General features: G+C 38.8%; 2 protein-coding genes across 10 annotated transcripts in view; one reads left to right on the top strand and one right to left on the bottom strand.

The window, feature by feature from the left end:
* CCPG1 (cell cycle progression 1) overlaps positions 1-18,915 on the bottom strand; it is a 42,021-nt gene extending 23,106 nt beyond the window's left edge. For 5 of the 9 annotated variants that reach the window (XM_061431210.1, XM_061431214.1, XM_061431213.1 and 2 more), the window contains exon 1: positions 18,438-18,552. In XM_061431210.1, the coding sequence (XP_061287194.1) occupies positions 18,438-18,452 (15 nt within the window). In that variant the 5' untranslated portion in view covers positions 18,453-18,552. Of the gene's footprint in view, positions 1-6,301; positions 6,393-18,437; positions 18,553-18,796 lie in introns of those variants that run through there. The other 4 variants (XM_061431211.1, XM_061431219.1, XM_061431218.1 and 1 more) reach the window with 4 other exon arrangements.
* Positions 18,916-19,063: 148 nt separating this feature from the next.
* Positions 19,064-26,922, top strand: PIERCE2 (piercer of microtubule wall 2). The gene is made up of 2 exons (XM_061431236.1): positions 19,064-19,368; positions 26,388-26,922. Exons 1-2 carry the CDS (start codon positions 19,351-19,353, stop codon positions 26,730-26,732), a joined length of 363 nt encoding a protein of 120 aa, XP_061287220.1. The 5' UTR covers positions 19,064-19,350; the 3' UTR covers positions 26,733-26,922.
* Positions 26,923-27,379: the final 457 nt, after the last annotated feature.

Here is a 27,379-nt window from a genome sequence, read left to right as displayed (position 1 = left end):
TAACTATTTTGGCTCAGGAGGATTTCCTTGTCTTGCCAGGACTAGACAGACTCAAGTCCTAAATCAGAACACACTGGTCACTTTACCTGGTTTATTCTTCCCTTGCTATCTAAACTCCTAAATTTCAAAACTAAGCTCATTAAAGTGCTATCTCTACACATATCTTATAAATGTTTCCGTTATCGCACATATCCTGGGAATCCATTATATCTAAGCTGATGGTTAGTGTTTTAACGGAACTCTACTGTAGATAATACAGAACTAAGGCACAAATGAGAACAGGGCAAAAAATACAGACTTGAACCATTCATCAGTGATTCTGAAAACTCTTATAAATTAATATTTTAAAAAGAAGATACAGAGAGGTGGCTGGTCACTAATACTACAAAATAAGTATGTTTTCAGACAAATTATTCAAAATCTAGAATAAGACATAAAGATAATTGTGTGAATTTTAATATCACACTAGACAGAATGTTTTACAGTAAGTTTACCTGAAGTAAACTGATTGTTTCATTTACAACTAATTAGGGCCTAGGCAGTTTCTAAATTTAAAGGTAACTGTAAAATAAACAAACAAAAAAACTATTAGAGTGAAATACATGTTTTCTGTCTAGTAGAAAATACTATCCCCCAAAGGTTCAGTCTAAATCCCTATAGGCTATTAACCAATTTTATATTTTAGCAATTTTATTTCAGCATTCCTTATTAGATTGACTACATAAAGCCCAATTTCTCATTGAACCAGTTTTCACAAGTTTAAAACAACTTTCTGATGTTACTATTTGTATGTGAATTGTTTTATAACAACTTAAAAGTTACAAGTTAACATGAGACTGCACAAAGACTGAGTAGTTAACTTAGCAGGAAGAAAGAATGGTTAAAGCAGGCTTTATAAATGAGGTTGTAAGGTTTTTAGACATGCTGCTGCTGCTGCTAAGTCGCTTTAGTCATGCTAGGCGGCATGTTTTTTAACTGAAAAGCAAAAATTTTTAAATTGAGAGATATCACAAAAAAATTAAGGTCTAGTTCCTCATTAACAGCAACAACAACAAAATGACATGGAAAAATTTCCCAAGAGATAATGAGGAAAGCACTATGGAAACAAAGGCAGAAAAAAAATGACCTGTGGGATAGAAAGAATCAACGCAATATTCCATGGAAAAGATGAGCACCTAAATTCAACCAGTATTGACAAAGGGGGAAAGGGTAAAGAAGATGAGGAGGAGTCAGATTTGAGAAGACAAAGTTGAAAGATTTTTAAAGAACTGAATAACCAAATACAGAAGGGAGAACATATAGGATATTTTGGTTTAACTGACTATTTGGAAAAACCATTCTACACAGAACAACAGGTAGGTAGGGCTTTGAGATTAAGAAAATTGGCTGAAGCCTAAAAAGGCATTCATTCTTCACCATGTGAAAGCCCCTCCTCCCTCTGCAAATCCCCACTTCTGAACCTCCTCAAATAGCTATGGTTTTTCCAGTAGTCTTGTATGGATGTGAGAGCTGGACTATAAAGAAAGCTGAGTGCTTTTGAACTGTGGTGTTGGAGAAGACTCTTTAGAGTCCCTTGGACTGCAAGAAGATCCAACCAGTCAATCCTAAAGGAAATCAGTCCTGAATATTCACTGGAAGGACTGATGCTGAAGCTGAAACTCCAATACTTTGGCCACCTGATGTGAAGAACAGACTCACTGGAAAAGACCCTGATGCTGGGAAAGATTGAAGGTAGGAGGAGAAGGGGACGACAGAGGATGAGAGGGTTGGATGTCATCAGTGACGCGATGGACATGAGTTTGAGTAGGTTCTGGGAGTTGGTAATAGACAGGGAAGCCTGGCGTGCTACAGTTCATGGGGTTGCAAAGAGTCAGACACGACTGAGCGACGGAACTGAACTGAGTAGCCCATAGGCTTCCCTGGAAGCTCAGCTGGTAAAGAATCCACCTGCAATGCAAGAGACCCCAGTTTGATTCCTGGGTTGGGAAGATGCCCTGGAGAAGGGATAGGCTACCCACTCCAGTATTCTTGGGCTTCCCTGGTGGCTCAAACAGTAGAGAATCTGCCTGTTAAAATGGGAGACCTGGGTTCGATCCCTGGGTTGGGAAGATCCCCTGGAGGAGGGCATGGCAGCCAACTCCAATATCCTTGCCTGGAGAATCCCTATGGACAGAGGTGCCTGGCAGGCTACAGTCCATGACCTTGCAAAGAGTTGGGACATGACTGAACAACTAAGCACAGCACAGTAGCCCATATTCTCACTGCTGTTCCATCTCACTCCCCAACATTTCCCAGTGCATATCTTGGCTTGCACACAGGCAACCTTCTAAAACTGCAGGAACACCAGACCTTATCAGTCAGTCAGTTCAGTCACTCAGTCATGTTGGACTCTGCAACCCCATGTACTGCAGCACACCTGGCTTTCCTGTCAGGGATATTTAATGTGTATGTATCTCTTACCCTTATCTAGGTAATTTCCATTTAAACAGTTCATTTAACAGATAGTCCCCAGAGAGTTATTTGTTTACCAATCAATAATTCTAATTGCTCTGAAGATAAAGACAAGATTTCAAAAGAAAGTTACATACATTGCTAAACTGACACTTTTTATCATATTTAAATTTCTCAAATCTAGGAGCCCACTTTAATTAGATCCCTGTTTAATTCTATTTAAATTCTATTGCAATTCTATTGCCCTGGAGAAAGAACAAGCTTGACATCTAGCCCAAATGAGGAAAAAAAGATTCCCCACTGGCCATAACTCCAAGAGTCTGGAGAAGCAAAAATCACAGCCCTATTAAAGAACCCTCTTAATTCAGATGTTTTCAAAAATTTGCATGCACTAAAATTTTAGAAAGTATATGTCTAAGCCCCATTCTAGACACACTGACTCTGAAAGCCTCTATCAACTACAAACTGGCACTTGCCAAGAGCGTCCACCAGCAACTGAACAACAACGGAGTTTGCCATCTGCCTTTGTGGAGACTGAACCCTGTGCTGTCGTAGGTGTTTAACATTAAACACCCTCTAAGGCCATTCAGGATGGAGTGAAGCACTCTGTGCTCCAGGGAATCTGGTGGAATAGGTCTTTAGATAGTAAAGTAAGGGCTTGATTGCACTGAACTCCCCTTCACCAAAGCCTTACATATCAACCTTCCCCGACTATCTCTTTGGAGCAGTCTCTCAAAGCTATCTGAGGTGCTCTCAGGTTGCAGTCCTCATTTTGTCTCAGGTAAAATTTCACTTACAACTCTCAAGTTGTGCATCTTTTTTCACAGACACCGCCATTGCATTTGAACCTCCTCATTACAGAGTTATCTGCTTAAAACGGTATTTTGTCATTCCTTAAAAATGCTAAGATTTTCATAGTCTTAAAGATAATGCTCACAGGCCTTAAATATCAAGTGTTTTGTTTCTAGCATTTCATCCACTCTTCATTTCTTCTTTTTTCCCTTAACCTTTTCAAGTAACCTAAAAAACTTAGCTTTCTCTTAACTCAGGCACACTGCATATTCTGATCTCAGTTCCTCACCCCCTAACTTCTACCTAAACTCTGGTGCCCACTCTTCTATCTCAGCTAAGGCATCGCTTTGTGAACCATTTCCTGACCCCATTCCCTGTTCCACTTCGAGGGGCTTACTAATAATAACTTAAAGCTATAAAGCTAAGGATATACTTTATGAAGATGATAAACTTGAAGCCCTTTTCCAGACTCAAGTGAAAGTGAAGTCGCTCAGTCGTGTCTGACTTTTTGCAACCCCATAGCCTACCAGGCTCCTCCGTCCATGGGATTTTCCAGGTAAGAGTACTGGAGTGGGTTGCCATTTCCTTCTCCAGGGGAATCTTCCCAATCCAGGGATCAAACCCAGGTCTCCTGCATTGTAGGCAGATGCTTTTACCATCTGAACCACCAGGGAAGTTCCAGGCTCAGGCTTCCTTTTATTCCTCAGGGTAGTTTCTTATCCCAATCTCCAGCTACAGATTTTCCCAGTGCTTTCTGGATGACTGTTTGTAGGTTTCTCAGCATCTACAAGACTAAGATCATCTTCCTGCTGCTCTTCCTGTTTCTATCTCAGAGAAGAGCATTAACCAAAAATAATATGGTTATAAGCAAAACCCACCAAACATCATGTCAAAAATCCTAGATTTAAGGATAACTACACTTGAAATGGGCTTCCCAAGTGGTTCAGATGGTAAAGAAGCCACCTGCAATGAGGGAGACCTGAGTTCGATTCCTGGGTTGGGAAGATCCCCTGAAGGAGGGCATGGCAACCCACTCCAGTATTCTTGCCTGGAGAATCCCCATGGACAGAGGAACCTGGCGGGCTACAGTCCACGGGGTCACAGAGTCGGACACAACTGAGCTTCTAAGCACAGCACATTTGAAACAACTAAAACTTTGCCTTGACCCAAGTCTAAATCCTTATGCACTTCCTAATCCAACTTTATCATTTCTCATTTCAATTACAGTGACAATTCTCTAACAGATCTCTGCTTACAGTTTCAAATTCCTCTCTGGTTACTCCTTCCCAAGGCTGCCCCTACTATGTTTATCCTACAACATAAATCTGATCACTTAATCAGTCAATCACTTAAAATTGGGTCTCCACTGCCTTCAAGGCAAAAGTCTCCAAACTCCTTTATAATAAGATCCTCCAGAACAAATTACTGAAAGTGACTTTCACTTCATAAGAAATCCTATGGAACATTTCTTCACAGCATGAAAGATTTGTAGAACTCTATGGAAGAGAATTTGGCACTAAGCATTACAAATATGTGGTTTCAATATAGAATATAGCACATACTAGGCATATTAGGATGTACATTTATTACACGAATTCTCACATCTCCTTTATGAAGCTTCTTAAGGTAGAAGGATTATACTACACTAGTATAATCACACTCTCCAGCAGACGGGCCTATAGTTGGTACCATTTTAAATTCATTCCTTTATCCATCTGCTCATTCAATATTTATTCAGTTCTTAGCACACGCGAGATACTGAAAATATATTAATGTATAAAGCAAATAAGAGTCTTGCCTTCCTGGAGCTTAAATTCTATCAGTAAAACTATCTGAGCCTGTGCTCCAGGAAAGCAAGGAAGGTTGAGAAATGTTCCCATCCTGTTTTGTGTTCTGACAAACAGCTAACTTGCAAAGGACCAACCTGCCCTCAAAAAACCCCAGGTTAGACTTCCATCCATCCTGAGCCCCTTACTTCACTTGCCTCCATAAAATTCCCTGGTTTTATGAGATACTCCTCATTAATGAACCTTCTGGCTACTGCAACAGTCTGAATTAAACTCATCTCAATTTTCCTATGCATTTCATCTTTCACACCGGAGTCATCCGATAAACAACATAAACTGACAGGATACGCAGTGTGTTTGATGGTGTATCTCCTACTACAGAGAAAGCATGGGAAAAGAAAACAGAAATGCTCGGATGGAGAGGCTTAATTTCAGAAAGGATAATCAGGAAAGCTTCCTTGAGAAGATATATTTGCGCAAAGATTTCAATGAGTGAGTGAATCGCTGTGCAGTTAACTGGGGGAAGAGTGTTTCAGACAAAATGAACAGTAGGTACAAGGTTGGAACCAAGCCCATATCTCTGAGAAACAGCAAGGAGGCCTGTGCGATTCGAGAGGAGTGGCCAAGCAGGAAAGTGGCAAGAGATGAGGATAGAGAGATAAGGAGTGGGAGATGAATGATGCATGACCTTACAAATCCTAAGACTTTTCACTTAAACCTGAGTGAAATTAAAAGTCACAGGAGAATTTTGAGGAGAGGAATAAGAAGATCACCCTGGCTGCCCTATGAGGACAGCACTGGGAGGGAGCAAAGGCAGAAGCAGGAAGACCATCTGCAAAGCAACAACAGTAATCCAGGTGAGATGATGCTGGTTTGGACCAGACTGGTAGCCAAGACAGTGAGAAGTGGACAAATTATACACGTGTTTTGAAGGATTAGCCAACTGGGCTTCCTGATGTACTGAATATAAGGTATGAGGATGACTCCTGTCCTAAGTAAATACAAGAAAAAAATGGCCATTGAGACAGAAAGACTTTAAAAGCAGCAAGTGATGAAAAAAAAATTGGTAAATTGGTTGGGAACATACTAATTTGAGACAACTATTATCATATCCAAGTTGAAACATCAAGTATGCAGCTGGGGACTGAATCCAGAGGAGAGATATAGACTAAACACATAATTTTAAAACAACTTGAGGTGGCAGCTGTCAAAACTAATAACAGCAACAATATTAATTTCACCTAATAAAGTACAACTGGAGTGAATATTACCTGATATGATGGTGCCCCTCATCATTCTTGAGTAGCTACATTTTACTATGAAAAAGGTACCATTTCCATTTCTGTATCTTCTAGAATTAGATACTATGGAGAAGAATGGGGGCATTATTCTCCCACACGTCTACAATTCCAATGTAAACCAACCAATGGGCTGTGAGCAAAGGTCCCAAAAATGCTGCTGCACTGTAAATGTGATCAAAGATGAGACACTTAATCTAGACAGCTTTCAGGAACCTATTTCTATCCTGCTTTTCAAAGGTTCTGGAACTTTCACCTTCCCAAAAGGATATGAAAATGCCTGCCTGAAACCAGACCTTGTTGGATAAAGGAAAGAGGACCCAAGATCCCAACTAATAAAAACCTTTTAAACATCCTTTTTGTCCAATAACAACCCTACAGAAATAAACAAGATACAGAAATAAACAAGACAGATACAGTAAGTCAGCTGGTGGAAAGTACTGTGGAGAAAAAGTAAATGGGGGTAAACAATGCAGAGAGTAGGGGGTAGGGAGGGATCAGAACTTTAAATAAGGCTGTTAGAGAAGGTCTTTCACCAACATACAAAGGTACCTATTTCTCTACAACCTCACCAAAAGGTAACAACCATCTTTAACTTCTGATCATGTCATGAGCAAAAAAATAAAACTGGGTCATTAATTAGTTCATTTGCTACTTTTTTTCTTAGAATGCTTCAATTAAAAAAAGTATCTTCAGGGCTTTCTTGGTGGCACAGTGGTGAAGAATCTGCCTGCTAATGCAGGGGACACAGATTTGATCCCTGGCTCAGGAAGATCCCACATGCTGAGGAGCAACTCAGCCCATGCACCACTGCCTCTAGAGCCTGGGAGCCACAACTACTGAAGCCCACGAGCCCATGCTCAGCAACAAGAGAAGCCACTACAAGGAGAAGCCCACACACCCCAACTATAGTGTAGCCTCTGCTTGCAGCAACTAGACAAAAGTCCATGCAAAAACCAAGACCCAGCACAGCCAAAAATAAATAAGTAATAGCTTCTATCACAAATATGTTTTTAAATTTTAGGTAGTAAAATGTTGAGAATGGAGAATAGGGTCTCTGTTTATATTTTACACCTTGGTTTAGAAAGTCTTTCTCACTCTCAAAATTGTAAATTATTTCCTGTATTTCTAATATTTTATCAGATTTTAGCATCTGTTTAGTGGAGAAATAACTCCAGAAAGAATGAAGGGATGGAGCCAAAGCAAAAACAATACCCAGTTGTGGATGTGACTGGTGATAGAAGCAAGGTCCAATGCTGTAAAGAGCAATATTGCATAGGAACCTGGAATGTCAGGTCCATGAATCAAGGCAAATTAGAAGTGGTCAAACAGGAGATGGCAAGAGTGAATGTTGACATCCTAGGAATTAGCAAACTAAAATGAACTGGAATGGGCGAATTTAACTCAGATGACCATTATATCTACTACTGCGGGCAGGAATCCCTCAGAAGAAATGGAGTAGCCATCATGGTCAACAAGAGAGTCCGAAATGCAGTACGTGAATGCAATCTCAAAAATGACAGAATGATCTCTGTTTGTTTCCAAGGCAAACCATTCAATATCACAGTAATCCAAGTCTATGCCCCAACCAGTAACGCTGAGGAAGCTGAAGTTAAACGGTTCTGTGAAGACCTACAAGACCTTTTAGAACTAACACCCAAAAAAGATGTCCTTTTCATTATAGGGGACTGGAATGCAAAAGTAGGAAGTCAATAAACACCTGGAGTAACAGGCAAATTTGGCCTTGGAATACAGAATGAAGCAGGGCAAAGGCTAATAGAGTTTTGCCAAGAGAACGCACTGCTCATAGAAAACACCCTCTTCCAATAACACAGGAGAAGACTCTACACATGACATCACCAGATGGTCAATACCGAAATCAGATTGATTATATTCTTTGCAGCCAAAGATGGAGAAGATCTATACAGTTAGCAAAAACAAGACCGGGAGCTGACTGTGGCTCAGATCCTGAACTCCTTATTGCCAAATTCAGACTTAAATTGAAGAAAGTAGGGAAAACCACTAGACCATTCGGGTATGACCTAAATCAAATCCCTTATGATTATACAGTGGAAGTAACAAATAGATTTAAGGGACTAGTTCTCATAGATAGAGTGCCTGATGAACTATGGACGGAGGTTCGTGACATTGTACAGGAGGCAGGGATCAAGACCATCCCCATGGAAAAGAAATGCAAAAAAGCAAAATGGCTGTCTGGGGAGGCCTTACAAATAGCTGTGAAAAGAAGAGAAGCGAAAAGCAAAGGACAAAAGGAAAGATATAAGCATCTGAATGCAGAGTTCCAAAGAATAGCAAGAAGAGATAAGAAAGCCTTCTCAGCGATCAATGCAAAGAAATAGAGGAAAACAACAGAATGGGAAAGACTAGAGATCTCTTCAAGAAAATTAGAGATACCAAGGGAACATTTCATGCAAAGATGGGCACAATAAAGGACAGAAATGGTATGGACCTAACAGAAGCAGAAGATATTAAGAAGAGGTGGCAAGAATACACAGAAGAACTGTACAAAAAAGATCTTCATGACCAAGATAATCACAATGGTGGGATCACTCACCTAGAGCCAGACATCCTGGAATGTGAAGTCAAGTGGGCCTTAGAAAGCATCACTACAAACAAAGCTAGTGGAGGTGATGGAACTCCACTTGAGCCATTTCAAATCCTCAAAGATGATGCTGTGAAAGTGCTACACTAAATATGTGAGCAAATTTGGAAAACTCAGCAGTGGCCACAGGACTGGAAAAGGTCAGTTTTCATTCCAATCCCAAAGAAAGGCAATGCCAAAGAATGCTCAAACTACCGCACAATTGCACTCATCTCACACGCTAGTAAAGTAATGCTCAAAATTCTCCAAGCCAGGCTTCAGCAATACATGAACTGTGAACTTCCATATGTTCAAGCTGGTTTTAGAAAAGGCAGAGGAACCAAAGATCAAATTACCAACATCCACCGGATCATGGAAAAAGCGAGTTCCAGAAAAACATCTATTTCTGCTTTACTGACTATGCCAAAGCCTTTGACTGTGTGGATCACAATCAACTGTGGAAAATTCTGAAAGAGATGGGAATACCAGACCACCTGACCTGCCTCTTGAGAAATCTGTATGCAGGTCAGGAAGCAACAGTTAGAAGTGGACATGGAACAACAGACTGGTTCCAAATAGGGAAAGGAGTACGTCAAGGCTGTATATTGTCACCCTGCTTATTTAACTTATATGCAGAATACATCATGAGAAACGCTGGGCTGGAAGAAGCACAAGCTGGAATCAAGACTGCCGGGAGAAATATCAATAACCTCAGATATGCAGACGACACCACCCTTATGGCAGAAAGTGAAGAGGAACTAAAAAGCCTCTTGATGAAAGTGAAAGTGGAGAGTGAAAAAGTTGACTTAAAGCTCAACATTCAGAAAACGAAGATCATGGCATCCGGTCCCACCACTTCATGGGAAATAGATGGGGAAACAGTGGAAACAGTGTCAGACTTTATTTTCCTGGGCTCCAAAATCACTGCAGATGGTGACTGCAGCCATGAAAGTAAAAGACGCTTACTCCTTGGAAGGAAAGTTATGACCAACCTAGATAGCATATTCAAAAGCAGAGACATTACTTTGCCAACAAAGGTCCGTCTAGTCAAGGCTAAGGTTTTTCCAGTGGTCATGTAAGGATGTGAGAGTTGGACTGTGAAGAAAGCTGAGTGCCGAAGAACTGATGCTTTTGAACTGTGGTGTTGTAGAAGACTTGAGAGTCCCTTGGACTGCAAGGAGATCCAACCAGTCCATTCTAAAGGAGATCAGCCCTGGGTGTTCTTTGGAAGGAATGATGCTAAAGCTGAAACTACAGTACTTTGGCCACCTCATGCGAAGAGCTGACTCATTGGAAAAGACTCTGATGCTGGGAGGAATTGGGGTCAGGAGGAAAAGGGACGACAGAGGATGAAATGGCTGGATGGCATCACCGACTCGATGGACATGATTCTGAGTGAACTCCAGAAGTTGGTGATGGACAAGGAGGCCTGTCGTGCTGAGATTCATGGGGTTGCAGAGTCGGACACAACTGAGCAACTGAACTGAACTGAACTGAGCGTCTACATTTAGCTATTTAAACTATGAATATGGATTTTTTCCCTTTTAGTGTGAGTTTAGAAATAATCTCAACTATTAAATAGTCCGTAATTCTATGATTTAAAATGCCATTCTTTGTCACATGCAGTCCCATACATTTATGAGTCAGTTACAGGTCTGTTCTCATGATCTATATTTCAGCACCAAAACAATGCTGTTTAAATGACTATGGTATTCTCATCACTTTCTACAGTGCCATTTTTCAACTGTTTCCTTGCTCCTTCCCTAAACACACACAACCACCCTAAAACACTTAAATATAGGCAATGTTGAAATTGACTGCGGGTTACATATAATACTTATCCCAAGTGCTAAGATTTTTTTTGTAACTTCCCTTGCAGAAACTCTCTCCATGACCTTGAGAATAAGACTTCTGTACTATAAAGTCAAACTCCTTAGGGTGACATCCAAATGTTCCACTATCTGGCTCTAGCCATTACTGCAGTTGATGAGATCTCCCCCCAAGAACTATCTCATCTGATCAAAGGATCTACTTGCTACAAGTAGAGGAGGAACTGTAGCAATCCTCCACGTCTCCACCTACTCAAGTCATACTTCCTGAATGCCTTCCTTCTTCCTTTCTTCTATCTTTAAGGCTTAGTCCTCCTCCATGAAGTTTTCCTTCATGTTTCTGACACACTGATCTCTCCTTTCCCTGAATGTACAGCATTTATTTATTAGCATAACTTCTATACTTCTGAGCATAACTTGCCTAATGTCAGCTTCAATTACTTTTATCCATGAGTTACTTTACTATGCTATGCTATGCTATGCTATGCTATGCTAAGTCACTTCAGTCGTGTCCGACTCTGTGCGACCCCACAGACGGCAGCCCACCAGGCTCCCCCATCCCTGGGATTCTCCAGGCAAGAACACTGGAGTGGGTTGCCATTTCCTTCTCCAATGCATGAAAGTGAAAAGTGAAAGTCAAGTCGCTCAGTTGTGTCTGACTCTTAGCGACCCCATGGACTGCAGCCTACCAGGCTCCTGCATCCATGGGATTTTCCAAGCAAGAGTACTGGAGTGGGGTGCCATTGCCTTCTCCGGTTACTTTACTAATTAGTATTAAGTTCAAAGCTCTGACAAGAAGTTCTAATTTTATTTTTAATGTCTTTATAATAGCTCAAAAAATTTAACTGCTCTCTATTAGTCAGAAGTCATACAATACAAACATAATAATCTCTCATCTTTAATCACTTAAATACTCTATTTTATTTAGAAAAGGACATACAAGCATGTTTACTCAGATCAGGAATTAAAGGATCAGAAATAGGAATGTAACTACAGGTCTAATTTCAAGTCCAGCTCCACCCTTAAGCTTGCCTCTGTTAAATGTAGCACAATTATGAACTTTTTTATTTCTATTTTCAAAAGTGTGGTAGCGTCACTAAAATTACTGAGCACCACAATTAAGGGGTTGAAACAGAAAAGCTTAAAAATTCCCAAGATTTTCAGTCTAAGAAAGCATCTAAAACTGTTACTGTCACTATGCTTTATGGTAATTTGGCACAAATTCACATTTTAAAAAGTATTGTGACAAATACCTCTGGAGGTAAATGGTAAGAACTGTATCTCTTTGGGGAATTAAGGAGTCTTCAATTCTGTTCATTGGAAAGGGGAGAGAACCTTTCACTCTGTTGCTTCTTTTTTTCCAAATAGTCTCATCTTAAGTGAAGGTGAAGTTTATATTTTTTCCCATCTACAATGTCAACCTTATTTCAGCCCCCAGACTCCGACAATAAATAAGCCTAACCTAGGAGTGCCTGGCCTTTGTGCTGTCACCCTAGCAAAGCTAATTCCAAAGCTTACTGGCTAGAATGGTCAAGTAAACTCTCTATTTGAAATAGACTGAGTTTTTGTATGGCATTTTAACTGTTATAGCAGATAAATCCTGCAGCATATTTTCACCATGTACAGGCCAAACTAAAGCTGCTTCCAAGCAGCAGCAAGAGAAGAAAGATCTCACAGGCAATCCTGCATATGAACTCAAGCACCGGCTGCCATTTTGGATGCTCACAACAGCACAAAAGCTTTCTATGGCTTTTGTGAAAGGTAGAGGATGAAAGAGATGCAAAAGATAAGAGTCATTTTCACATAAAATGCCTCTGAATTTAAAAAGAAAGTAAATTTCACTGTTCTCCCTCTCCTGACTCCCGAAGGGGGGGAAATCAGGTTTTTTTTTTTTTTTTTTTTTGCCAAATTGCATCACTCAGAAATATAATCTCAATTAGACTTCATAAGTGTGATGTTGCAAAAGGCTTTCAGATTGATGTCATTTCTCCAGTTTGCCGTGTGTAAGTTCAGCATTATTAATGTAAGGCTTCATAAAACCTTAAGACCACCTGGCAAAAATACAGCCCAGAGATTTAAACATATAAGATAAAAACACAGGGAAAAAAAAAAAAAGACTCGAAACCGAAAAGTTTTAAAATCTTAAAGATAATCTTTTTCTAGGCTTTACACAAAACCTAGAAACTATATAGGAGAAGTTTTCCGTTGTACAAAAATCATAAACTTATTTTAAAAGTCATATAAGTAAGAATGAATACTAAGCATATTTGTAACATATATATAACAGAGTTTTTAAAACATTTAAAATACACCAATAAGTCAGTAAGAAAAAAGGTTTAAAACTGAACAGAAAATTTAACAAGGAACAAGAGTAAGCAATGTATGCTATGCTAAGTCACTTCAGTCGTGTCCGACTCTCTGCGACCCCATGGATTTTCCAGGCAAGAGTACTGGAGTGGAGTGCCATTGCCTTCTCCGAAGCAATGTATAGAAGCAATGTATAGAAGACACTAAAATAGCTTATAAGGAAAAATGTTCAACATTACTAGCAAAGATACACAAAGAGAAGCCAAATTACTTTAACACCTAAATGATGAACAAAGATTAAACAGGTTAATATGCTAAAGAAAAATAAACCCTACTGATACTAATTTATATGCTTTAAATGAGTTAAAATTTTAAAGAGTGTATTTCAAACCTAAAAAAAAAAAAATTACATGCAATATGTCTGCTAAATTTCAATAAGCTATTTATTACCTTCATAACCAGTAGGAAAAGGGACATTTTTTAAAATGAAAAAACCAGCCCAATACTAAGTAAATGATTAACTGAAACAAAATCTAATCATCTTCTGGAGGACCAGTCTTTTCAGGACAAGTTAAAGGACTTAAGGGAATCATATTAAAATACTTATATCTGAGGTATCAGAAGTTTATTGTGGAAAACTAATATTAGAGAAAAAAGAACATAACCCAGAGCTTTGAAGAGTCCACAGTGTAGTAACTATGGGATCAAGATGTGGATCCAATGGCTGTCCTTCCTCTTGTTTACATTCATCTTTTAAGTGGATGCAAAGACAACCACTCCATAGCAAACAGGCTTTCCTAGTTTTAATGGAGTGAATTTCATTTAAACACTGAAATCTGTTGCTAAAGACAGGCATCTGGAGATAAGTCTCCAATAGGAATAGTATTAAGAATTTCACTTTATCCACCCCAGAAATAGGCAGCAATACTGTTATAATACAGGTTAACTTTTTGATTTACAAAACAAATTCTGCAAGAAGTGAGCCAATATACAATTTCTTCACAAGTTTCCTTTTATGATGTAATATCCTTCAAATGGGGAAACAAAAGCAACTACTGCTATATTTGAAGACAGAAATATCCCCTTTTGCCTCCACCTTTGATAAAGAAGCTACACCTTTGATAAAAAGTTTGAAATAAAGTAGTAAACAACATGGATTCAAAATGCTGGAAGGAAATTACGATACTGATTAATATGGAAATATCCTTTCCACCAGGTTTTCTGACTCTGAGAAGAATCCTAACTTTCCAGAATTGTTACATCTTAATTTTGAAAAAGGCTAAAAGAACCAAGAGTAAATCTAAAAGCTTGACTAGCTCCATACTGCCCTCACTTGGACACTGTTAAGTCCCTGGTGACTCCTTTTCCCTTTTCAGAGATAAATAAGTAGAACTATATAGCTTGATGTTTTCTTCTACTCTCAATTAAAAAAAAGTTTTTACTTGTTAAAATGTATGTATTAATCATGTATCTATTATTTTTTAACATACTTTCCACAAAAAAGATAATTTGTCATAATTTTTTTTTTACAATTCTCTTCTACTTTTCTGTTGGGGAAAAAAAAGCCAGAAAGATTGAAAACAAAGGGATTATTTTTTGGCGCCATGCTAGCAGCAAGTAGGATCTTAGTTCCCGACCAGGGCTGGAACCCATGCCCCATTCAGTGGAAGTAAGGAGTCTTAACCACTGGGCCACCAGAAAAGTCCCCGAAGAGATTTTATATATTTTTATTGTTTTCCATTTTTTTAAAGTATATAATAGACAATTAAGTATACCCCCACTGTTACTTTCACTTATATTTGTTCTCATAAAGTCCTCAGAATTGATTTATAAGTTTCTAAAAGACTTGAATGCTCTGTATGTCAACCAAACTTGATGTTAATCTCAACGGTCACATACAGACAGGGTTGATGTCCCCAGAAGGAGGTGTCCAAGCTCTAAACTATTCCTCTCCCTCAAAGATAAATGCTTACACACACGTCATGCATCTCTGGGAGGACCTGGGATTTGACATTCAATGTAGGCTTACTACTCATGAAATCAACTTACAGTACCATTTTAGAACATTAAAAACAGCATTCGCTTCCTACTGTTAAGTCACACTGATGATCTTCCTTATACTTTAGATGCACAATTAAAATAATTCAAAACCAAAATTAAAGGCCCAACCATAAAATCACACTGCAATTTCAGGACCTTTAATGCAGCAAAGTGCAAAGTCACAGTCAGGAAAGGGGCCAGGTTTCCTTCGACCTAGTAAAAGCCAAAAAGCACTACCAAAAAGTCAAATGAAGATCTCATTTGACTTTTTTCCATCAAACTTGTCAGCCAAAAGTGTGTATCACATTAAGTCATCACATTTCAAATGTATAACATGCTTTATGTAAATGTTACTTACGAAAGCCTATAATACTTTGCATTGGTAGATCACTCTGACACAAAGTAATATGATTTTTATACCAGATCTGATTTTCATGAATATGCCATGAAATGTGGCAATGGCTATTATTTATAACATAAAATTGGAAACTACAGATTCATAAACTGAATTACTGTCAACATCATTAAACATTCTGACTCCTAATCCAATTCTTTTTTCACATTTCATCATGCTGGCAACATGAACCAGAAGTAAGATTTTAGTAAAGTGCTTCATGGGCAAATACTGAAGAAAAATTAGATTCTGACTTCCTTGCTAATACTTCCTTCAGAAAGCCCTTACACAGGTTTCCATACATTAAACACCCTTTAAAAAAATCCTCTAAATCAAATCAGTTAGGTGCAGTCTTCCCATTATAGAGCTAAATTTCACTTTAGAACTCTTAAGATTTTTTTTCAAGTTCATCTGATACAATAAACATGACCTTTGAAACAAACTCATATTTTTTAACTGTTTTAAATTAATCAAGACTGCAGAATTGTCAGACAAATATGGTATGATATCACTTACATGTGGAATATAAAAAACATAACAAACTAGTGAATTTAACAGGAAAAGAAACAGACTTCCATATAGAGAACTAGTGAGGGGGGCAATACCGGGGTAAGGGAATGAGGTACAGACTAGTGGGTATAAGACAGACTCAAGGATGTGCTGTGCAACACGGAGAATACAGTCAGTATTTTGTAATAATAAATGGAAAGTAACCTTTAAAAACTACAAAAAAATTTTATTACAAAAAAGAAAAATTGCACAACTCCCAGAAGATTCTTGAAAATATAAGTTATTACTTACAATATGGCAACTTCCTCACTTTAACCACACATGAAAACAAAAACAATTCAGCCTCTACTAGTTCTACATTGTTAGATGAGTCTGCATTTTCTGTTTTAAAATACTCTGGGCTTAACAGGCCTTACACTGTGTCCATATTCTTTACATGTCAGAAACTACTACTTCTAAGATCTCAGTTCAAACTCACATAATTTTTTAAATATTAACCTGCATAAAAATACAATATTATAATCTAGAACCAGTTAGTAAATCAGACAAGTTAAGCAATTATGAATGTTTCTTATGCCATGTAAAGGAACTCAAATTTTTAACAAGGTATTGAACTAACACAGGGCACAAGACACACAAACCAATACAAAATACTGACAAGAAACTGAAATTTGGGGAAAGAAACAACGCTCCAAAGAAAAGAATCTAAGAAAACAAAGTATGACTTCTACAGTTTAAAAAAAGGGGGAAAAAAAAAAAGCTGTAGAATGGATATTTTATTAAGAATAAATGAACACTTGGAATTGAGGTAAACCCCAATTTTTCAAGACTGATAACTGCAAAAATACACAGACTATTCTTCTCAAAGAACAATGCAGCCCTGTCTTTAGAACAGAAAACAAAGTGTGGCCCAAACATGCAACTTACCATCCATATCCAACATAATCATAATAGAAAATGAAACAAAAACATATTCCAAAATATCAGGCGTATCAAACACAGTGCTTAAAATGATTCAATGAAAACAAGCTTAACATCCCTTATTTTTAATAATGTTTAACTTCTTTATTTCCACTGGCAAATGATAAATGAAAAAATCTTGCTATATCCAGATCTTTTCAGATTAACATGCCCATGCTTTGTCACCTTGAGTTACAGGAATAATCAAGACTGCACTGCCTTAACTGAAGAAAACTAAGGAATTCTGTCTTTTGATTTTACTGTCCAAAATAAAAACAGATCAAGATAAGATGTACAAATGCTGAGAATGTGTCATATTTGTTTTGTTTTCCTTTCCAGTCCAACCAAAGCATTTCTTGTCATTTCTCCACAACTAACTTACATTTAAACTTGTTATTCATAGTTTGTGGATGCAGTAACAGGGGCTCTGCCTATGTTGTTTGTCGTTACTTGCTTTTTAAAATTAATGTTTAAAGAGTTTACATAACTGGAATTGCTTTATCTGTATCCCTTTTTTAAATTAAATTTTGCCTATAGAAAATTTGGAAAATACTAGAAAATGTAAAAAAAAATTGTAGTTGTATCATCTAATCACTTTCATAACTATGACTCTTTGAGTCTTATTTCTAAAACACATATAACCACTTCTAGTTCTATAGTTTAGTAAACAGAATTACACTTTCTAATCTATTTTCATTTAAAAACTAATATTTCCCACACGCTTAAGTATTATTTGAGAGCGATTTTTAATGGATTCTTTTTTTTTTATATATTCATAGCAACTTTATTCGAATTCTTAGCCAATCCTTAGGTTGGGGTAAAGGATTAAAAATAATCCCCTCACTTTCTCCCTTCCCTTCCCCTTTATGACCATAGTGTAGAAAAGAATTGTAAACCATTCACACTAGTGTCCGAGATGTGATAAATAGCCCCCTGAGAAATGCGGGGCCTAATAAGATTCAAACTTGACACAAAGAAGTGATGCGCTAATAACGACGTTTCAAGTACTGTTCAGTAGATGTGACCTTACTGGAGGCAAATTTCCTAAAATTTGCGGTACTAAAATAATTACCTAGTCTAGCTACAAGAAGGCTCCATTCTATTTCTTAATAAAGCTAGACTGAAGCAGCACCAATTTCACCCGCTCAAGAAAGTGCCTAATTGGCCGAGTTCGTCAAAATTGGCGCTCCCAATGGCAAAAAGTTGGACTCATGAAACAAAATAAACAGGTAACGCGTACAAGACATGGTGTGGACTGATGCTACGGCGGGTGCTTATCGATTAGGAAGGGGACGGGGGGGGGGGGGGGGGAAGGCAGGGAGATTTGATGATTATCAGACTGGCGCACAAGCAGAAATCTCAAATGCATTATTTAATCTTTCTGCTCCTGGCATCACAAGGCTCAAACGTCACCAAAAAAGACCGGCTGGCTGAAAACCCGGCGGGGTGACGCACACAACATCTTACCATATGGATTCTCATCAATCAGGACCGAGAAGAGCCTTAAGCCAGCCCAGTGGAGGAAGGCGGGTGCGTCCCCCGGACCAACGGCTCCCCTACAACCCCGGCGCTCCGCTCGCGTCTGCACGCAGGAAACCGAGGATACAGGACCACCGGACCGGACGCCTGGGGATCTGCTGCGCCGCGGGGACTGCGGCCCCGCGTTCTGAAGGGGCCACCCAGGCGGCAGCAAACGCCGAGAGCCTAAGGGTCAAGACTCCCCTCAGCTGAGACCCCACGAACACTTCCACCAGACGACTGACACAAGAACCGCGACAGTCGGCGCGGACTCCCCTCCCTGAGTTCAAACCCGCCCAGGACCTTACCTGAAGGGGCAGCGCCACCTCCGCCCGACGGCGCTGGCTGTCGCGGTGGCGGCGGTCACAACTCCGAGAGCAGTGACGCCTCTCATAAAAACAACCTGCTCACAGGCGTCCGCAGCCGGGAGGCGGCGGCCGGCGGGGCGCCGCGGCGCATGCCGGGACTCGTAGTCTGGTCCGCGCCTCATACCCGGCGGCTGCCGAGTGAAGAACTACGACTCCCGAAGAGGAGCGCAACGGGCCGCCGGGAAGCTGCTGGAAGCTGGGCCCCGCGGCCGAGATCCTGACAACATCCGGGCCCCGGCGCTGTAGAGGCGCCGCGGCCGGTTACTATGGAGACGGGCTGCTACAACCACTTGGCAGGATTCCACCCTGGAGGACCGCTCCTGGGATTAGGCGGATTAGTTTATGCGTATTGATCCAGCCGACCGCTCACCAGCTCTTTGCTGCTTTAATTGCGTGTAGAAAAAGAGCCGCGTCCCCTCGGTGCTCCCTGGCCTTTTTGCCATCAGCTGCAGGAAAACACTGCGTTTGCGGAAAAAATAAAGAAGACATCGAGAATGACCGAGTGCGACTGGGTGGGTTTGGGCAGAGGGCTGGATATTTTTGACTGTTGGTACTCTTTACTATAAATTTTGGGCACCTCGCATTCCCACCCACCCCACGCTCCAAAAAAACCACTTTTGTAGGCAATCACTGGACTACACAGATGTAACATACACTGCATTAAGCCGGAATTGCCTCTGAAGGTATAAAGATGATTGGGGATGGTATGCAACTCATACCCCACTGCAAAATGGGGTGATGGTTTTGAACAAGAAAAATGTTCCTTGTTAATTCACATGTTTACATTGTCTTGTTCAAAAAAGGATATGAGGGGGCGAAAGAATATGATGCATTTATATCACTGTTGATAGAAACAGTAGAAAGTTAAGGTTTAATTCTCTGTCCCTAATTGTGGCCTTTTTTTTTTTTTTTAACATGAGCAAGAAGGATGGTTGGGCCTGAGGAGAAACAAAAGGGTGCCTAAAAATTAGGCCTTAGGGAATTTTTTGCTTTTGGTGTTACTGTGATTAACATCAACTGTGAAACCAAAACCAAAGAAGAAAAAGCACTTTTAATGTTATAATTACAGCTTCTATAATGGGCATTTTTATTATTTCAATGGCTTGTTTATCTTTATAAAAATGTGTGTTTATAACAAAAGACTTGCAAAAGTCAAAGTGGCCTAGTCTTCTCTAATTCTAGGAGAGCCTGAGTATTAAATTAGTAAGAAAGCCAATACCATTTATTTGTAGATTTCATTCAAGGCACTTAATTGATTTTAAAAGATTCATTTATAATTTTCATTAACCTTCTTATCCTTCACTAACAGTCGCTGACTCAGTGTGTAATCTAGTAGAGAATTTAATCTTTTTATTATTCTATTAGGCTGTTTTGTTTTTAATGTATCCGTTTTGAACTCCACATTTCAAGAATATCAGATTTGAAGAGGGCTAAACCTAAATAAGAAAGCTGCAGTGAGGACCTAGGATATAAAGTAAAAGCAATGGGTATTTTTATTTTATTTCAAAGTCCATAAACATTTGTGAATTGTTCTGGAGGTACAAAAGATTTAGGTGGACAGTAACTTCTACAGATTGTATGGTACAGATAATGCCAACAAAATTTTTCAGCTCATTTGTCTTCTATTTTGACTACATTCTGTTTTCTCTATTACATTGTGGAGTCAAAGTTGATCTGAATTTCAGAGCCAGTTGTAGAGGGTAATTTGAAAGTCACAACCTCTGTGAGTGAGGTTGCCCTGGGCAACCTGACTGGTGTCCATAAATTATATCAGGATTGGTACTTTCTCTCACAAGTCACAAGGCAGCACCTCCCACTTAAGAAAAGTGGGAACCTTGACATTTTGAGACAAAGTGACCTGTTGTCAGAATGCCATAACATTCTGGCAACTTACTCTGCTCCAATGTCTCTGCTCTGGATATTTAAAACAATTTAATAAGCAGTGTTAAAAAGGATAAATAGCAAGATCTGATGAGTTTTATTTCCAGCTTTGCCAGCTTCCTACAAGATGATAAGTGTTAGTAAATGGGAGCATACTAGTGTAAATGTTCTTAACCTGTAAATTTCAGAACTGAATTGTGGAAAATGGTGCATATGCATTGAGGTATACCTCCAAAAAAAAAAATGATAAAAATTGGTTCCATTTATATAGTAATGTATCATTTACATCTGATTTTCTTTCACTTTCCAACCACAGGAATTATAGCAAAAATTTTTAACCAGTTTTACAGACAATATAAAAACAAAGGTGCAGTGATGATAAAGGATTGAAATGTAGGTCACAGAGTTCTCGCCTTGTGCTGCTCCCCTAATACTATCATACTTCTTCAAATGTGAACAAGTGGATTATGAATTTTAGTATCTCAAATTAGATCCATTAAATGTGAATATAAAATAATATATAGGTCTAAAATTTGAAGCTATAAAAAGAAGGTGGAGTAAATACTTCACATTTGCAGACTAGAACTAAAGATTTCAAAACAAATAGGTTTTTGATGGTGGGAAACAATTTTGCTGAGATACTAAGTGGAATCACCCAGGAATTCAGAGTAAGCTGGGTTATTTTAAGAGAAACCAAGCTAATCTGACCCAAATTTGATCCTGACACAACAATGTGGCCAATATTCTTTCCTCCATTTTAGAGTTGGAGAAACTGAGATTTTATGCTTGCTAGTTTTAAGAATTTAGAATTCTTAAAGGGTCTGAGCCTCATGAATCACAATAATCTACTATAAAGTCTTCAAAGAAAAAGAATTTTAATGCATATAAGCAACCTTCTATTTAATTCAACCTTAAAAAGTCACAATTACAGTACCCTGGGGCTTTCCAGGTGGCACCAGTGGTAAAAAGATGGCCTGCCAATGCAGAAGACAAACAAGAGGTGGGTTCAATCCCTGGGTCAGGAAGATCCCCTGGAGGCAGGCACAGCAACCCACTCCAGTATTCTTGCCTGAAGAATCCCTACGGACAGAGGAGCCTGGTGGGCTACAGTCCATAGGGCTGCAAAGAGCCGGACAGGACTGAAGCAACTTAGCACGCACGCACGCTCTGTACCCTGCCAACCTCTCTATAAGGTTAGATTATAATAATATAAATTCTGATCTGAAAGGACTTAGATGTTAAGTATTTCAGAAATTACCAAATTTGGGGTTTTTTTTAAACTGCTTATGCTGACATGGACCCCACAGAATGCATTTTTAAGGGCCTTATCACAAGTAAATGTACACTCTTCATTCATGTTTTTCAAATAACTGAAGATCACTTTCCTATGGCTACATTTGGAAAGCCCTTATATCCTCAGATATGCAGATGACACCACCCTTATGGCAGAAAGTGAAGAGGAACTAAAAAGCCTCTTGATGAAAGTGAAAGAGGAGAGTGAAAAAGTTGGCTTAAAGCTGAACATTCAGAAAACGAAGATCATGGCATCTAGTCCCATCACTTCATGGGAAATAGATGGGGAAACAGTGGAAACAGTGTCAGACTTTATTTTTCTGGGCTCCAAAAGCACTGCAGATGGTGACTGCAGCCATGAAATTAAAAAACGCTTACTCCTTGGAAGGAAAGTTATGACCAACCTAGATAGCATATTCAAAAGCAGAGACATTACTTTGCCAACAAAGGTCCGTCTAGTCAAGGCTATGGTTTTTCCTGTGGTCATGTATGGATGTGAGAGTTGGACTGTAAAGAAGGCTGAGTGCTGAAGAATTGATGCTTTTGAACTGTGGTGTTGGAGAAGACTCTTGAGAGTCCCTTGGACTGCAAGGAGATCCAACCAGTCCATTCTGAAGGAGATCAGCCCTGGGATTTCTTTGGAAGGAATGATGCTAAAGCTGAAACTCCAGTACTTTGGCCACCTCATGTGAAGAGTTGACTCACTGGAAAAGACTCTGATGCTGGGAGGTATTGGGGGCAGGAGGAAAAGGGGACGACAGAGGATGAGATGGCTGGATGGCATCAGTGACTCAATGGACGTGAGTCTGAGTGAACTCCAGAAGTTGGTGATGGACAGGGAGGCCTGGCGTGCTGCAATTCATGGGGTCGCAAAGAGTCAGACACGACTGAGCGACTGATCTGATCTATATCCTCAGATTAGGAAACAAACCTATCTAATCCATCTCCTGTTTTATATTTATAGACAAGGAATTTGAATCCTTGCGAAGTAACTTCATCAAAGTCACGCAGCTTTTATTACTGGCAACATCAGAACCTAGAACTGGTGACACCTAATTTTGGAGGCGAAGACCTACCTTTTTAAAAAATAACTAACCAATTTCCCAACATTATTGAGCTTGTTTCTTATGTGCTTATCTCCTATACAATAAAATGTGGAACTTCAGATTTTTAATCACAATTTTTCCAGCATCTAACAATGCCCGGCACACAGTAGGTACTCACTATTTGTTGAATGAGTGATAAATAAGGTCCGTATAGTCTGTTCCATGTGAATTCTTTCACCTTCATGATTGAAGCTTGTTGATTTTAATGGACATGACTTTACTGAAGATAAAGCATGTTATGTTCATGTGCTAGAAAATATCACTTTTGTATTCATTCTTTTTACTGTCTTGCTCCCTCCTCCCCCAAATAGCTAAATTATTTTGAATATTTATTGAATTTATTATGTATGTTAGTTACAAATTGTAGCAAATGACCATCTACCCAAATGTCCATAAATCTGGGGGTCTTCCTTGATATGTTCCTCTTCCTCTCCATCCACATCCATCAGTCACCAGGTCCTATGGATTCTACTTTCAAAATATGTCTCAAATTTATTTCCTAGCCTCTCTGTACCACCATCTTTCTATAAATCATCATCATCAGTCACATGGATTACTGAAGCTCCTCTCCACATCCATTCAAGGCTCTGACAGCCAAGTAATCATCCTAAAAATTATGTTTCTCTTTAAAACTCTTCAATAGCTTTCCATAGCTTTTACCATAAAGATCCAAACTTCTCACACAGTCAACCAGACACTTCAGGTTCTGCCCCTGCCCCTCTCTCATCTTAAGCCATTTTCACTCCACTTGGGCCATGCATTTTCTCTGTGCCCTTTTCTATCTTTTCCTTCCTTGCCTTCCAGTCTTAGATTCAACGACACTTCACCAGAATGGCCTTCCTAGGCCCTCACACTAGATTAGAAGCCCCCTGAGTCTTCAGAAATACCTTGAATTTTTTTTTCTTCATAGCATTTACAATTGTAATTAGTTGTTGTGGAATCATTTGCTTAATACACAAAGCAAAGATCCACAAGGTTCAGATTGCTGAATGTTTGTTTATCTTGTTATTTTTTCACTCTAAAATTCAACTGTACGTCCTCTTTGAACTATGATCTATTGCATCTTATTCTATAATTTACACATTTTTATAAGTTCTCATAGTTCTAGTACGGGATTTTTAAAACTTATCTTGTACATACTTTTGAAAAGTTTGCTCTGTACAGACATATATAATTGAAATATATATATATTTAATATACATATATATGTGCTTAGTCACTCAGTCATGTCTGACTCTTTGTGACCCCATGGAATGTAACCTGCCAGGTTCCTCGGTCCATGGAAATTCTCCAGACAGGAATACTGATGTGCGTTGCTATGCCCTCCTCCAGGGGATCTTCCCAACCCAGGGATTGAACCCAGATCTCCCGCATTGCAGATGGATTCTTTACCATCTGAGCCACCAGGGAAGCCTATACATATATATGTATGTGTATATATACATATATACATAAATATATATATATATTGTTCAGTCACTAAGTTGTGTCTGACTCTCTGTGACCCCATGGACTGCAGCACACCAGGCTTCCTGGTCCTCCACTATCTCCCAGTTTTCTCAAGTTCATCTCCATTGTGTCAGTAATGCTATCTAACCATCTCATCCTCTGTTGGCCTCTTCTTTTGCCTTCAATCTTTCCCAGCATCAGGGCCTTTTCCAATGAGCTGGCTCTTTCCATCAGGTGGCCAAAGTACTGGAGCTTCACCTTTAGCATCAGTCTTTCCAATGAATATTCATGGTTGATCTCCTTTAGGAGTGACTGGTTTGATGTCCTTGCAGTCCCAGGAAGCCATTATAATATAATGGCTACTCTTCAGTGTCCTCAAGAGAAAAGACTCCCAAAAGGAGAGTAGATGGGGCTAAGTTTTTGTTTTCTTCTGTTTTTCTACCTTTATTAAGATATAACTGACATATAACATTTGTGTAAGTTTAGGGGGTACAACCTGATGCTTTGATATATATTGTGAAATGATTAACACAGTATGATTAGCTGATACATCCATCACCTCACATAATTACAAATTTTTGTGTGTGAGTGTGGTGAGAACATCTACTCTCAAACTTTCAAATACAGTATTGTTAATGGCAGTAACCACACTGTATGTTAGGTCCCTAGAACTTACTCTTCTTACAACTGAAAGTTGTAAAAAAAGTTGATTCTTTGACCATCAATCATCTCTCCATTTACCCCCATACCCAGCCCCTGATAACTACCATTCTGCTCTTTTTTTTTTTTTTTAAGATTCTACATATATGTGAGATCATACAGCATTTGTCTTTCTCTGATTTACTTCACTTAACATAATGATTTCAAGGTCCTCGATATTGCTGCAAATGGCAGGGCTCTTCTTTTATTATGACTGATAGTACTCCATTCTGTGTGTGTGTTTCTCCATCCATGCATCTGTTGATGGATACTTGTTTCCATGTCTTAGCTATTATGAATAATGCTGCAATGAACATGGGAGTGCAGATATCTCTTCAAGATGTGATTTCATTTTCTTTGGATATCTAAGAAGTGAAACTGCTGGATCATATGGTAGTTCTATCTTTAGTTTTTTGAGGAAATTCCACACTGTTTTCCATAGTGGCTGTACCAATTTACATTTCCACCAACAGTTCCCTTTTCTCCACATCCTCAACTCTTATTCTCTCTTAACTTTTTGATAATAGCCATTCTTCAGGTGTGGAGTGACATCATATTGTGGTTTAGGTCTGCATTTCTCTGATGACTGGGAATGTTCAACATCTTTTCATGTACTTGTTAGTTATCTATGTATCTTTGGGGGAAATGTCTGTTCAGATCCTCTGCCCATTATTTAATTATACTGCTTGGTTTTTTGCTACTGAATTGTATGAGTTCTTAAGATATTTTAGAAGTTAACCCCTTATCTGATACATGGTTTGCACATATGTTTTCCCATTCCAAGTTTGCCTCTTCATTCTGCTGTTTTTGTGCTGTACAGAAGCTTTTTAGTTTGTTGTAGCCACACTTGTTGATTTTTGCTTTGGTTGTTTGTAGTTTTGTTGCCATATCCAAAAATCATTACTAAGGCCACCTCCAAGGACCTTTTCCCCTGTGTTTTCTTCTAGGAGTTTTATGGTATCAGACCTTACATTCAAGTCTTTGATCTTTTTCAGTCAATTTTTTTGAGTTGTATAAAAAAGGTTAGGGCTTAATTTAAATAATTCTGTTTTCTTTTTTCACAACTGTGTAATTGATAATTATTTTATGCATTTATTTTTTAGGAAAAGAAAAGTACTTCAGCTTCAAATTCAGACACAGAAATGAAACCTGAACTGCCTCCCTGTGTGAATCCTGGCAATCCGGTGTTTTCATGTATGTTGGATCCAAAGACACTCCATACGACTACCTCACTATCAAAACCTAAGATGATTATGTATAAAACCAATTCAAGTAATTACGGTGAATTTTTACCTATGCCACAGTTTTTCCCCTGCTATTATACTCCAAGGGAGCAAGTATTTTCTAGTCATATCAGAGCGACTGGATTTTATCAAAATAATACTCTAAACACTGCACCTGACAGAACAAGAACCCTTGACTTCCCTAATTTTCAACACACTCTATGAAAGTATGTTACTCTTAAAGAGAAAATGTATTCAGGAAAAACGAGTTTTAAATCTAAACTAGGATATCTAATTTGAAATATAAAAAAGCCTTGAAGTAATTTTTAAAAATACCTTTGACAAATAAAGCATTTCAAATGATAAGTGAATGACAGTGACTTCTTAAATAAAAATGTGTTCAAAACAGAATAAATGGTAGAAAGCATTTTATTATACCTAGCTTTATTTAGCTCATGTAGTTCCAAAACTTCAAAATGTTTTCAGGATCTCAACTTGTCTACTGAGTATATTTACCCAGACAAAGGAACACAGGAATTCTAATTAGAAAAACTGAATTGAACAAGATTTTGATGAGAAATTTCTTACTTTTCTGTTACTTCAACTAATAGCTTAGAACCTGGGGAAATGTTAGTTCTCACTGCTAAGCTGGTGGAAGAGAAGATTTGAAATTTTTTCATTCAGTTATTGAACACCTACTTATGGCAGGCACTATTCAAAATAAGTGGGCTTCCCTGGTGGCTCAGTGAGAAGAACCTACCTACCAATGCAGGAGACACAAGTTTGATCCCTGGGTTAGGAAGATCCCCTGGAGAAGGAAATGGCAACTCACTCCAGTATTCTTGCATGGAAAATTCCATGGACAGAGGAGC

The sequence above is a fragment of the Bos javanicus genome, chromosome 10 (assembly GCF_032452875.1).
Source record: "Bos javanicus breed banteng chromosome 10, ARS-OSU_banteng_1.0, whole genome shotgun sequence".
Classification (NCBI taxonomy): domain Eukaryota; kingdom Metazoa; phylum Chordata; class Mammalia; order Artiodactyla; family Bovidae; genus Bos; species Bos javanicus.
Note: the sequence above shows the minus strand (reverse complement) of the source record. Positions and strands in the feature narration are given on the sequence as shown.